We start from the raw sequence: 13648 nt of genomic DNA, 5'->3' as shown, positions 1-13648 counted from the left end.
CCCAGGCGCTGCCTCTGACTTTGCTCGTCCATTTTTATGTCACAAAACTTGTTGTGCGAGTGTGACGTCACTTGACAACTTTAGTGACACAAAAACATGTCGCGAGACCTTAGTCCCGTTGGTAATACATCTCGCAAGAGCAAGACTCAAACAGAATCGCAATGTCCTGGTTTCAATTTTGCTTGAAATAGATAACTCCTAATTTCTTATATCAGTGCTAAAGACCTTCTAATATTAATTAATTCACATCAAAAACTCGTGATGAAGGCACGTGGAATATGAATACCGTAAACCTATAGGTAAAAAACTTGTTAATTGGCACAATGCGTCAGTGTAGAGTCTACACCCACATTGTAGAGTAATAACTTTTGACAAAGGACTGCTTACCTCTTGTACATATTGTATTAGGCTGAAGGTTACCTTAGCAACTGCTTGATAATTGGATTTCACAAGTAATTAGCTCCGTCTTTGAATATAAATAAATTTATTTATTAATGGAAAAACATGCGAAATCACTCCTCATAATCTTAATAAGATTCTAATTTTAGTCCAGACTAAGGGCATTTTTTATTACGTTCTTTTTAATCACCCTAATCTTTGTGTAAAAAATTGCATTTTATTACAGCACCACACGCACCTATTATAAAATTATAAATGTATTTAATCAATATTCTTTAGAACAATGTTTTTCAACCTGTGGGTCGAAGCCTCTATAGGGGGGTCGCGAGAGGTCGTAAACACTACTTCAGTAAAAAAACATTACTTATAAAGACAGATTTATCCGAAATCTAATTAACACTCTAAACATCTTTGTAACATTATAAAATGCATGAAAAAAAAGCGAACGGTCGGGGGGTCGCCAAATATTTTTTATTTGGCGACCCCCCCGACCGTTTACTCGTAACAGTAAAACACTGCTTTAGAATAACGTAAAAACAGTTGAGTTAAAATAACACTGAGTTAAAAGTCTCCTAAATATCGCTTGACGTTCCACTTTTTGATATTCGTGACTCCAGGGAACCATGTAAATAAAGTGAATAATTTTCGTTATTTACACAACTTAACAAAGGGGAGCAGTGGCATTTAAATTCGTAAATGATTGCAAACTCGGTTTCGTTGCTTGCTTATTCAGAAAACTGGTTTTATGCATTCCCAGTACACTGAATAGAGAGATAAAAAATGCAAACTCGGGTTTTCATTCAGCCAAGCAAAAACTATCGATATAAATGAATGGTTTTTACAAACGCAACGTCGGTGTTTTTTATGAACGCAATGTAAATACGTTGGAAAGTCCTATATGGTTCTTTTAAAGTTCAAATACTAGACGACTAACCGGATTTAAGTTTGTGGTTTTGTGGCAATGCACTACTCGGAATATAAAAAGAATATAATTTGGACATGTGATTAAATTTCCACAAAATGTTATAAAACATCTCGAGAGCTTTGCATACAGTCCGCTTTTTTCAACTTCTAGTATTGCATGTCGTCACCGTCTTCTTAGTAACTTATTTTCCGAAATTAGAAACGTGTTTTCAGAAAGATGTTCCTACCTGTATCATACTTACAACATGTCATTTACTGTACCCAATATAATTCAATATTGTGATTAAATGTGATTGCGTGTATGTGCAGACTACATCGCACGCTACGGGCGAATGGCGGAGCAGGCTGCCCGGCGGAAGTTTTGGCAGATCCTGTCTGCCGTGGAGTACTGCCACGAGAGGCGGATCGTCCACAGAGACCTCAAGGTACGTCATAACTTGCACATACAATGTTACACAGGTTCACTGTGATAAAATCTTATCAAAGATTTTAGAGGTGACAAATGTATGGGCTTATCACGGAAAATCGATAAGATGCCGCGACAAAAGCTTATCGCGGCGCGCATCCTAGGCCTAACTGGACACTCGCTTAATCAAGACGTGTAGCTGTAGCTTCCCTTTACCGGAACACCGGCAGACAAATGGTGCCGTATATGTCTTTATTAACCTTGTTTCTAGGACGGTTATGTGTGAAATATTATAGCGATATCAGTCCATGCTAGAGTGGGAGTATTTGCTCTTAGAGCAGCTGTGAATTTTTTATGTTGAGACGGCGGAAAGTTATAATAAACGTAAAGTTAAAATAAGTTAACCTACTTACAGTTCTGTAGCAATACCTACAATCGCGTTCATTAATGAACAGAACAATAGTAATAATAAAGTTGATAATTCGCATACCAAATATTTGTCAACCTTTTGTTGGTAGCTTGAATGTGTTTGAATATTAAGAATACTTATGAATGAGTCACCTTCAAATATCAAATAAAATAGGGAAAAGTAAGTGTGCTTACAAGCAACGTAATAAAAGACAAGCAATTTTCGATAAATATGTTGCGTCTTTCAGCCGAGGAAAGTATATGACCCGCGTAAACCTTCAATTGCTCTATCATTTGGTATTTGGCAAAAGCCTTGATTATTCGAGTGCGATCATTTGGAAACATATGTATTACACCAGTTTATAGAGACAAACAAGATGCTGAACACAATTTCATACTTAATAATTATGTTCAACCTATTCTTACAATATTAAAAGGCACATACCTACATAAATATAGTAATTTATTTCAATACGCTTATTAAATATTGCAGTAAAATGGAACGAACACTGCTTTTTAAGATTACTTTGATAGGCTGTTTTTCCGTAGCATGATGCGAATCAAAACAAAGCCTTCTGTAAACAAAATACTTAGGGAAGGATTAAATTGTGTACCTTCCTTCAGCTGCCGAATTCTGAAACAATTCGAGTGCCAAACTCCTTAATCGTATTTATATCCAATAAACATGAAGACGGAGCTCTACCGTTCAAGAGTCATCGACTCGGGAGTCGATGACATGTGAACAAGGGAACTTTTTCCATTTAGGCGGAGACGGTTTTGATGCCTGTATTTTTTTAAAGATTATTAGAAAGTTATTTCACAAATTACTACTAGTCCTGTTAGCCTCTAAGCTAATTATTTATATGTAGGTAAATTATCTCTTACATTGTAGCGATTGATTTACTAAAACTTCAGCGTCTAGTAGTGAGATAGAGACCGTTTATTTAAATTTTCTCCTTTACTTTTAGGCGGAGAACTTGTTGTTAGATGCGAACATGAACATCAAGATCGCGGACTTCGGCTTCAGCAACTACTACGCCACGGGAGAACTCCTGGCCACCTGGTGCGGGTCGCCTCCGTACGCCGCGCCCGAAGTCTTCGAGGGGAAAAGATACACTGGCCCCGAAATTGACATTTGGGTAAGATATTTTTTGCTTAAAATAACACGATTTTAAAATAGCCTCACTATATTCTAACTTATCTATGCTTATTATACATGCGAAAGCAACTCTATTTGTTTCTTCGTTTGTTACGTTTTCACGTCTAAAAGTAATTTTGATTTGAATTTCGGTATCGAGATACTTAGCAAAGGACCTAAGCAAAGTGTTAGCAGAATATTCATACTTTACTATATTTTTAGTGATAAAAAGTGTTTCAGAATATTTTACACTTTACGATCGTGTGTTCGATCGCGTGATGTGACAAAAAGTCTATATCGCGGATAAATACTTTCTGCGACAGACGAACAAGCATAAAATTCACACGAGCGAAGTCGCGGGCATACTTAATAAAAATATCGAATCGAAATATGATTCATTAAAATTGATCCGAGCACAAAAACGTTTGACGTAATCGTATTTCTAATACGCCTTCATGCATAGTTGATAACGAGCCGGTTAGTTTTTATTCAATTCTATGAATAAATATGGTTGCCGTGTGAAGTGAAGTTTGACGGAATCAGCGTAGTTTAGTTTTAACTTTGGAAAAGGTCTCGTTAATTTTGACAAATCAATCGTCGTGTTTAAATGAGTTGCCTTTTGATGTGGGACTGGTGGAGGCGTCCCGTTTTGTCCTTCCGCAAATGGTTGACTAATGAGCTTTGTTACAGAGTCTGGGAGTGGTGCTGTATGTGTTGGTGTGCGGCGCTTTACCTTTCGATGGCTCTACACTGCAGTCGTTGCGGGATCGAGTGCTCTCAGGAAGATTTAGGATACCATACTTTATGAGCGAAGGTAAGTGCTATATAAAATTTACAGCAACATTTTTACCTTTTTTAGGCCTCGCAAACAAAGTTTCGTGGGATGTTGAGAACTCAAATACGGTTTTGGAAGCTGTAAAGTGGTTTTTAATATGCGTGTTGTCATTTTCAATGTTTACAAACGCAGTAGGCTACGGTGTTGTTTAAACTAAGAATAAGAATAAGAAATTTATTCATAATGTTCATTACATGTCAAATTTTCAATATATTTTCTTATTAATAATAAACAATTGCAGTATTAATAAGAAAGAAATACACATCATGTCCAAATAAATTAATAATACAAATAGAATTAATGTCAATTAAATGTCAAAATAAATAGTGGGTAACAGTGTCAATAATAATTAAATTCCAAACAGTTCGTCAATTTTATAGAAAGCCTGCTCGATCAACCACTTTTTTAATTGAAATTTGAAAGAATGGAGTGATACCGCTTCTTTCACTATTTACTACTCCGAGTTTACGGTATTGTTTGCTTTTACACCGTTAACTAGCCAAGAAAATACACGTATGCTAATCAGACTGTTTCACTTAAACCATTTGAGTTGATGTTAATGGGCAGACCGAAGGTAGTTGAAGATTGATTTCATTAGAAAATCGCTGAATTATGCATTTAAAGGTCGTATTTGAATGCGATCACGCGCCGGAGCTATTGACGCAAGTAATTTGGTATGAAAGTGAGCGAGCGGCTCTCAAAGTGTTAGAAAGATATTAAACGGCGGTCGGTCAGACCAACTTCGCCCATTTTCCTTCTAATTAGGATTCGCTGAAGATCGGGGGCAGATCTTTTCCACTCGTAAAAGATACTTACATGCCCCGAAAATATTCGAAGTAATCTCGAACAAATTTTTTGTTTAATCGACCAGTTTTCTTCGTGACTTGTTAAGGAAAGTGTATGTATTTTTCATGAATGGAATTTTCGTTCCATAATAAATAAGAAGGTCGGAGCTCATGAAAGTCAAAATAAATAACCAAAGTTAATTCGAGTTTTTTGTGTCGACGCTCGTCTACCCCGTTTTGACCTCAACAATTTTCATTTACATTACGAATGCCTAGGTACATAAGGCAAATAATGTTAAGCATAAGACGCAAATTCTTTTGCTATTTTATTGTGGTTGTATTAAATTACAACGCAAAACATTTCAGCTGACACGCGAGCGTAGAATTATTCTTGAACAAATTGAATTTAACTTCTTTAATTCTGAAATCAATTTTTAATTAACACGTACCTATGTAACTTAATTGTTCGTGCATAAATACCCTATTCGCTTCACAACATGCACGTAAATTTCAACACCCATGCTCGTAAAGTGAATCTTATTACACCAATTTTAGGTTCATAATTCGGTTTATTACGCAAGCATGCGTTCCTCATTACCGCAATAGTGATGTAATGTTAATTGTTTTAGAAATATCGAGCAGTGTCTAATATAATTCGATTTTCGCTGGATAATCAAACAGCGTTGACTTAATACATATTTGTATCATTATGCTTCATTTATAAAAAATATTAGGCCGTTTGCGAGCTTTCTTATGTAACCTCATTGAATTCTGTCTAAGTATAAAACGTTTCGTCAAGCACGCCGTGCGCCATATTTCCACATTTTTTGTGAACTAAACATGTATTAAGTACTACATTATGTTATTATGTAGTTATAAATATTATCACTTTTTAAAACTTGAAAACGTGTATGAAACGTGTCGATTGATTTTGTATGTTCCATTACTTCTTTCCTGAAAAGACTGAAATGTGTATCCTCAATTCATTTTCTAAAAGCCAAATTCATAAATTCAGCAAAATAAAACAGCTTTCAGTCACGAATATTTGATTTATAAATTCGGCGTAAATATTTTGCTCCATTTGCGAGTTTAATGTCAACAAGTTGGAAATTGTGAAAAACACGTTTGTGCCTCAGAATAAACATCGAGAGTGGCTTTGAAGGGTGGTCCAAGGAACGGTCCCAACCCGCCGCATTAGGGCTGCAAATCAGAACTTTTACAAGTTTCTTAAAAAAAAAACTCTTTTGAAATTAAAAAAAAAAAACTTTTTTACTTCGGATTTCGAATTCGCCATTCCATGCATGCAAGGGATGGGTTGTTAAAAACTTTGACAATGGCCACTTTCAAAATTTGATGTCATTAGATTTCCAGGAAACGAACGAACTTTTTTACACATCATGCAAGCAATATACTCGAACTGTTTTTTTTAGTTATTTGTTCGACAGTATGATTAACACGTAGACTGCCATGACAGTCACCGGTGACTGACAAACATGCAACCTATTCGGGCCATGTCAGTCACTGGAGCCTGACACTGAAGCATCTAAATCAAACGACCGCAGTAGGCCGCCTGGCACGTTTAATGCGATACTTCCTATTTTAAATGACTGACGTGGCCCCCAACAAAGTATGTTCAGCATGGCCCGCAACTCTTGTACCTAAATAAAAATTAACACAGGTTTGAATGAAAATTTTAGTAAAAACACGACAAATATTTGAAAATCACAAGTTTACGATATATTTCAGAATAAATTATTAAGCATAATTATTAAAATTATTATTTGTGTACAAAATTTAAACATTACAGACAAAAAAGAGGCTGATTAGGGCTTTGAAGAGAGTAAGTTATAACTTGCTGTCTTTCTCGACTTTACGCGACACGAAATTTGACAGTTGACCGACAGGAGCCGGACAGAGCGATAGTATTCACGAGGGCTAAAGCGAGGAAAGCGATTCGACACGGTAGTTCCCGCCAAAACGCAGAAGCGTGATTTTGTTGTGCCTGACAAAATGCTTGACATGGCGCTGTGACTGAAATTTATACCATTCGGGCCGCGTCAGCCACGGGTGGCTGACAGTTTTTTTTATGGGTATAATATATCAATATAATTATTAAAAAAATATTTTTTATCAATAACTATTCATTTCAAGCCATTACACATCGATTAGCAAAAAATTCAATTTTGGCGAATTCGTAAATTTACTTTGGCAGTCTACGTGTTAAGGTTTTTTCATTAGATGTATTTTGTGTAACACATATAAAGTTTTAATACAAAATCATTAAAATAAATATCAATTTTATTTTTTTCTCATTTTGGAATTTTTAGTTATCTGAAGTTAGATTTTAGAACCTAGGTTCTAATAAGTGACGACAAACAAATACCTGTCAATGTCAATAAATATTTCAAATGTTTGCTTACTTGTTTAACAATATCCTCAGTACCTATTTGCTAGGTCCAAAAAACTAGCGTCTGAAATTTTACAGACGCATGTATTATGTAAACAGTTGAACAGAAAAGTGCTAAAAGATTAAATGCCGTCACAACAAGTTTTTTTATCGACTGTAACAATCTAGAAATTTAAAGATTCCATAATCATCCAATACGACTCAATCGCGGAAGAATTCGTAAGCAGAAAGGCATTTTCAGGTTGATTTGAGTCTTGAAAACTAGTGAAACACAAAAAAATGCAGTATAGTTAAATTGTTTACACTTTCTGTTTACCGTCTGGGAAGTGAACTCAAAAATACAATAAAAATTCCAAAGTTTAATATACATACCTACTTTAAAATTTATTTTGTTTGAGAATGCAATCATCATGCCTGATGCCATACTAAAATGTTATTTCAATCAGTTACCCATCAGAATTTAAACGAATTCTGTAAAATTCCTTGTGCGTAATGGTTCTTCGAAATTTATTACAGACGATTGTAGAAAATGTGCTAATATATCAAATTATCTTCACCGTGACAACCTGATAATTGTTAACATATACGAGTGAGCTAGCTTTTTGTTTGTAAAAGCGAAAACATTAGTCTGACATGTATTTGTCTTTCTTATCAGGACTCCAATTACGTGAGCAGTCTTATTAAATAGTGTTCGTTCGTTCGTTTCAGCCAAATGACGTCCACTGCTGGACAAAGGCCTCCCCCAAGGTTTTCCACAATTAAATAGTGTAATAAATCAAATATTTGTTGACTTCTACTTGACACAGACTAGTCGGCAAACACTTCTTTTGGTTAAAGTAAGTGACAGCTCGAATTACTTAGAACATTTACTACGAATATTAATAAAAGAGATTGGAATGTTTGTTTGCATTGAGTGGGCTCCGAAACTACTTGACCAATTTGAAAAATTCTTTCACTTAATAATTGGCTTGTCATCATAGTGACTATTAGAAGTCAATTTTTTTCCTGATGAACATAGGCGATAGAATCTTTTCAAAAAAGGTCGTCAAAAACTTAGTTCATGTAATGTTTTTAAATATTTTCGGCAATTGACACCATGTCACAAATTAATTGTTCTTCTATCTCATAAGATCCATTCACTCGGGGCGGTACAAAGTTCGCCGGGTCAGCTATCTGTTAAGTGACGACCCTGCATCAGTACGGACATAGCTTTAATAACACGCCTGAAGCATTCCCCTAAGGAGTGCTCCTCAGAGACAACAAATATCTCGGCTTGTCCTACTTCGCACTAAGTTAGTGTACAGAGGCTACAGCTCTTGTTTAGATTAATTTTTCTACGCTCTGTGTAATAATTACGCTCTTCACTGTCTCTATGTTCTATGACCTATGTAAATTATGGAATATGCTTTTTATAGGTTTTTTTCCTAATTTAATGAAAGTGATAGTTAAGAATTCATATAATTTTGGACTACGAGTTGGATTGGATAAAGCACGAATAACAAAATAGGGTGGAAGTTCTGTTTTTGATATGTCTTTTAAAAAAACTTAAATTATATTACCTTTAGATAAAGAAAAATCTGAATCTAGAAACGTAGCTATATTAGTACGGGTCTACATAGCTTTCACGTCCCGAACATTCCAGACAGGAGTACAAGGTAGACAGCAAATATCTCGGCACTCCGGCCAAATGTGGTTATTGCATAATACAATTCCGCCACCGTTCATTTATACAGCTCTACCTAGTTCATTGTTGTCATATCTCACTGATATTTTAGTAAAACGTAGATATGAACGCCAAACCACAATGCAACGTACCTAATGTTTGTGGTTCTCGATCACAATAACTTTTAGCAATAAGATCCTGCGCGGTCTTTTAATTTTGATACAAGTGTCAGGCCAATAAATTGCTCATATTTGTTTTGAAATAATACTGAAGTCATTACTCATTTAAACTATTAGTCTGTTATACCTACTTATGCGTTTAGCAAAATTTTTCTACAGATAAGTAGAGTGGGAAAAGTTTTACCAGCTAAGCCTTTAATTAACCATCAAACTTACCTAGACAGCTGAAACTAGCCTAGAAATGAGTGCACGGACATGAAAGATAAAAAATAATGAAATCGATAAGCGGACAACCGCTTGCGTCATAGGCATGTTCAATCATGCATCCCGTGGTCGGACGAAGCGTAGCGAATACCGCTACGAACATCAAGAATTCTGTTTCCCTACATCCTAGTATATAGAGACTATTATCGCTTAGCTATTATTCTATCTTTCAAGTGACATTATCTTCATCGACATATAATATCGGAGAAACGCACCGTAATGTGTGTCGTAGCCGCAAGTTACCTAAACCGTAGAGCCGCGGGAAAATACGTGCTCTCCCGGGTTCGGTTACGGCGATACGATGTATTTTCCAATAGATACCATCGTAGCTATATAATATGTCAACGTGAAAATGTGAACTCTGTCAGATTGTAAACTAACAGTGGGTTAGGTTAGGTTAGATTGTAATTTAACTACGTCAGATTATAATCTAAGTAAGTAAAGTAAAGTAAAGTAAAAGTATTTTATTTTCCAACAAAAGAATTACAGTTTGTTTATCTAGCGAATTCACAATTTTACGGTGACATATAAATCACACAAGAAAACGTTTCTTTCCCTCATCATATTTATCAAATTATCGTTTAAAAGAATTACTCAAATGTATACTCGTAGTTACAATTGTTGGTACTCTCAATCTGTTTTTACAAGCCTGAAAACTACTTGACTAACTGCATTATGTGGAATGCATGTCCAGGTTTGAAACTCTCAGCAATCCTGTACTAACTTCCGACAGCTAACTTTTATCGTTACAGAGAGTTCAGTCGGTTAAAAGCAAACTTTGGGAGCAACCAAAAAAAACTATGAATTGTTTACTCTGAAACAAGTTGAATTTATTTGATTGCCAAAGAACCACATGACATGTAGAATCAATTTTTATTCTAGATTTTGGACTTTTTGTAAAAGCTCTGGAAATAATCTTGCAACTTGATTGACTAATAAAATTGATATTCACAAAAATGTTTAGTAGAAATAATATCACGATAATTTAGTAGTTCTTTGGAAAAAATATGGTTCTATTGATTTTTTAAGGATTAATCAGCACAATAATATGATTTTTTTATGCCCCAACAGCCGGTTCCATTTAAAAAAATATTTAATAATTAAAATTTAACCATAAGTAGATATTTCGTATACAATTGTGTAAATAAGGAAAACTCTACCTTACCTATTTTCGTCGTGAAACGAATTAGATAGGATATCGTGGTAAGAGAAAAAGTGAAAATTTTATTAAAAAGGGATGAACTTACATATTTTTCCCAAATCCCAACTAATATTATAAATGCGAAAGTAACTCTGTCTGTCTGTCTGTCTGTCTGTCTGTCTGTTACGCTTTCCCGCTTAAACCTCGCAACCGATTTTGATGAAATTTGGCATAGAGATAGTTTGAGTCCCGGGAAAGAACATAGGATAGTTTTTATCCCGGTTTTTGAAACAGGGACGCGCGCGATAAAGTTTTTCTGTGACAGACAAAATTCCACGCGGGCGAAGCCGCGGGCGGAAAGCTAGTTCTACATAAAGCCTGAACCTTTCATCGATTCAATTTTTTTTTCGACGGAATTCCTCATATTATGGTAAACACAGAAATAAGATTAACTTGTGATTGATTGATAACTGTTTATCGTTGTGATTAGGAACTGTCGTTACGTTCAAGGTTCGATTCCGACCAGTGACGCAAATGGAAATGTGATTAAGGGATTATATACGATTTTGATCCGTAACGTGTGTTATCAATCTTACCATTTGCATTATATTTAAGTAGGTATATATGACAACTACATAAAGAAAACAAAGTAGAATACCTACTTTACTTTTTCCTACATTCAGTGTTGTAACTAAAAAGATAAGTTTATATCTATGTACGATTAACTTAGAGACAGACAAGATAATTGTAATCCTTAAAACTTATCTTTATTACATTACATACGTATTATGATCAAATGACGTCTGTTAATAAGTGCCTACTCCAGATAGAATTTGGAGCGAGGATTGTTTCTTTCTGGTCTTTATAATGCGATTAATTTATTACTTAAGTATTTAAAAAAAATGTTTAATGTGAGAAAACATCTGGTCGAGGGTGTTCACTGAAAAGTTAGTCTCTAGACGGTAGCTAAGTGAACTATAATCTGGGGCGTGTAATTTAAAGATAGCTTACAATCGAAATATAGAATTTTATCTTAGTACTATTACCTGTTTCTAATATAATATGTTTGTTCTCTACGCCTGAATTTCAGTTACATAAGAACTAAGCATCCCTCGGGTATTGAGTAGTCTAGATATAGAAGTAGGTAACACCTTGCAGAAATATAATCTGTTGTGGGATTCTAAGAAACAATATGTTTCTTTATTTCAGTAACAGTTCTTTCATTATTAACGGTACCGGTTATTAATAGCACAGAATAATAATAAGTAAATAGTCTCAAAGGCCGTTTTAAGAACGATTGTTTTTTTCTCTATTCTTCACGACGTAGGTATTTATTTAGTATTCATTAGCGAAAAACTCGTAAAAGGAAAATAGCTGTTTAATTTTTTATGAACAGGGTTAGCAATTATACAGACTGATGTGCCAGGAATAGTTAATTATATGTGTTATATTCATACTATACGCCCACAAAGTTATTTGTCGATAGATTTTGTGGTGGCCTTTGACGAAACATAATAATAATATGCCTCAAACTAAACTATTTGTATGAGCTCTGTATAATGAATAGAGGATTCCATACACTCCTACATTCAAATATTCTAGTGATCATGATTAGGTAGTTGATTTGTGTTTGATGTCACATTAAGAGAACCCAACATGTATTTTCAAAGTTAATTAAAGCTTATTATTGTTTCGGGTCTATCGAATTCAAATACTCATGTATTTCGACGGATATAACATTGGTATTATAAACTTAAAGCTTAATCACAGTGCTATAAGTGACCCTAAGATTTTGATCATAATTCATTTAATTGTACACAAGTAATAATGACAGATTTACGAATAACATGGATAAGTTATCCGTTATTCATACTAAGAAACGCAGCACGAAAAATATTTATTTAAATGTAATTTTTGTATCACTTTTGCCCCAGGTGACCTGTCGACCCCCTGTTGAAACTGCGTTATCGTTATAACGACTATAATTTTTTTTATTTACAAACAAAAACGTTTTCGTACATTTTATATCACGACACATGCCGCTTCACGTTTTTAGTATTTTTATAAATAAAACTGTTTATTAAGATGGATAACGTTATAATGAGGAAATTGCTATTTGCTACTTCGTAATTTTTTGCAGCAAGTAGTACTCGTACAGATTACAGCATATCAGACTAAACATTTGTTGAAAATCGCCTCTATTACAAGGATATAAGAGGCTCGCATTTACCTTGAGGTGCCGTCTGTACAAAGATAATGAAGATGTCTCGAAGGTGAATGTGCGAAAGCTTTTAGTTCTTATTCATTATGCGAATGTTATTTTTGCGGTAACAATACGTCTCACGATACAGTTATTTTATTCAGGAGGTTCGTGGTAGAAAGACATAAATTCCTTGCAGACCAGTCAGTAATTGTTTAGTGTACTGTCTACAGCTGAGAATTTTAAAGGATGAGGGGCTGTATGCTGAAATGAAAGCAAATGGGTGGAAATTTCCATTTATTTTCACGTAAAATGCCAAATGTTTGTATAACAGTAGTGGAGAGTAAAATAAACTACCTATTATATTCCAGGTAACGGCAGCTGGCAATACAAAAATACTTGTTATATTCTTTATCCAGTTTTTTCTAAGTAACGCAACGTAATTTCAAATGTAATTAACTACTTTCTTTGTGTCTGGAGCACAATATTATTTATTTTAATTACGAAGTATTTTGGGCGTCCTATTTAGTCGGTCGAGCATACGACCTGTCCCTAAATTCTGTTGTCCCGTGTATTTATGACCTTCGCCCACCTCGTCTGTGCCCTTGTCGCCCTGGATGCCTTCACCTCGGGCACATCTGAATCTAGGCCCGTACATATTAAATGAAAACCTTTCACAATGATATCTGTTTAAACTTCAGATTAATTAGATTAAAACGAATCGTAATTGAAGCTTACAGAGGCACTCGTCTGTGTTTTGAATAATTAATATTTCGTCTAGGCGCAAATTAAGATCTTCAAATTGGAGCGAGGTTTTGCGTTTTGCTGAGATCGTCCGATGTTGCTAACGAGAGGTTTCGCCGGCGTTTCGCTCCTAGCTACGTTTTAAAGGATTCAGG

The 13648-nt window shown here is 34.9% G+C and overlaps 1 protein-coding gene across 2 annotated transcripts in view; it reads left to right on the top strand.

The window, feature by feature from the left end:
* Positions 1-13648, top strand: part of Sik2 (Salt-inducible kinase 2) — a 42760-nt gene that overhangs the window by 18610 nt on the left and 10502 nt on the right. For both annotated transcript variants that reach the window (XM_028318713.1, XM_028318712.1), the window contains 3 exons: positions 1633-1748; positions 3106-3276; positions 3966-4089. In XM_028318713.1, coding sequence (XP_028174514.1) covers positions 1633-1748; positions 3106-3276; positions 3966-4089 — 411 coding nt within the window. The remainder of the gene's footprint in view (positions 1-1632; positions 1749-3105; positions 3277-3965; positions 4090-13648) is intronic.

The sequence above is a fragment of the Ostrinia furnacalis genome, unplaced genomic scaffold, assembly GCF_004193835.3.
Source record: "Ostrinia furnacalis isolate ACB-3 unplaced genomic scaffold, ASM419383v2 OfSCF7012, whole genome shotgun sequence".
Lineage (NCBI taxonomy): Eukaryota > Metazoa > Arthropoda > Insecta > Lepidoptera > Crambidae > Ostrinia > Ostrinia furnacalis.
This window is presented reverse-complemented; position numbering and strand designations above follow the sequence as displayed.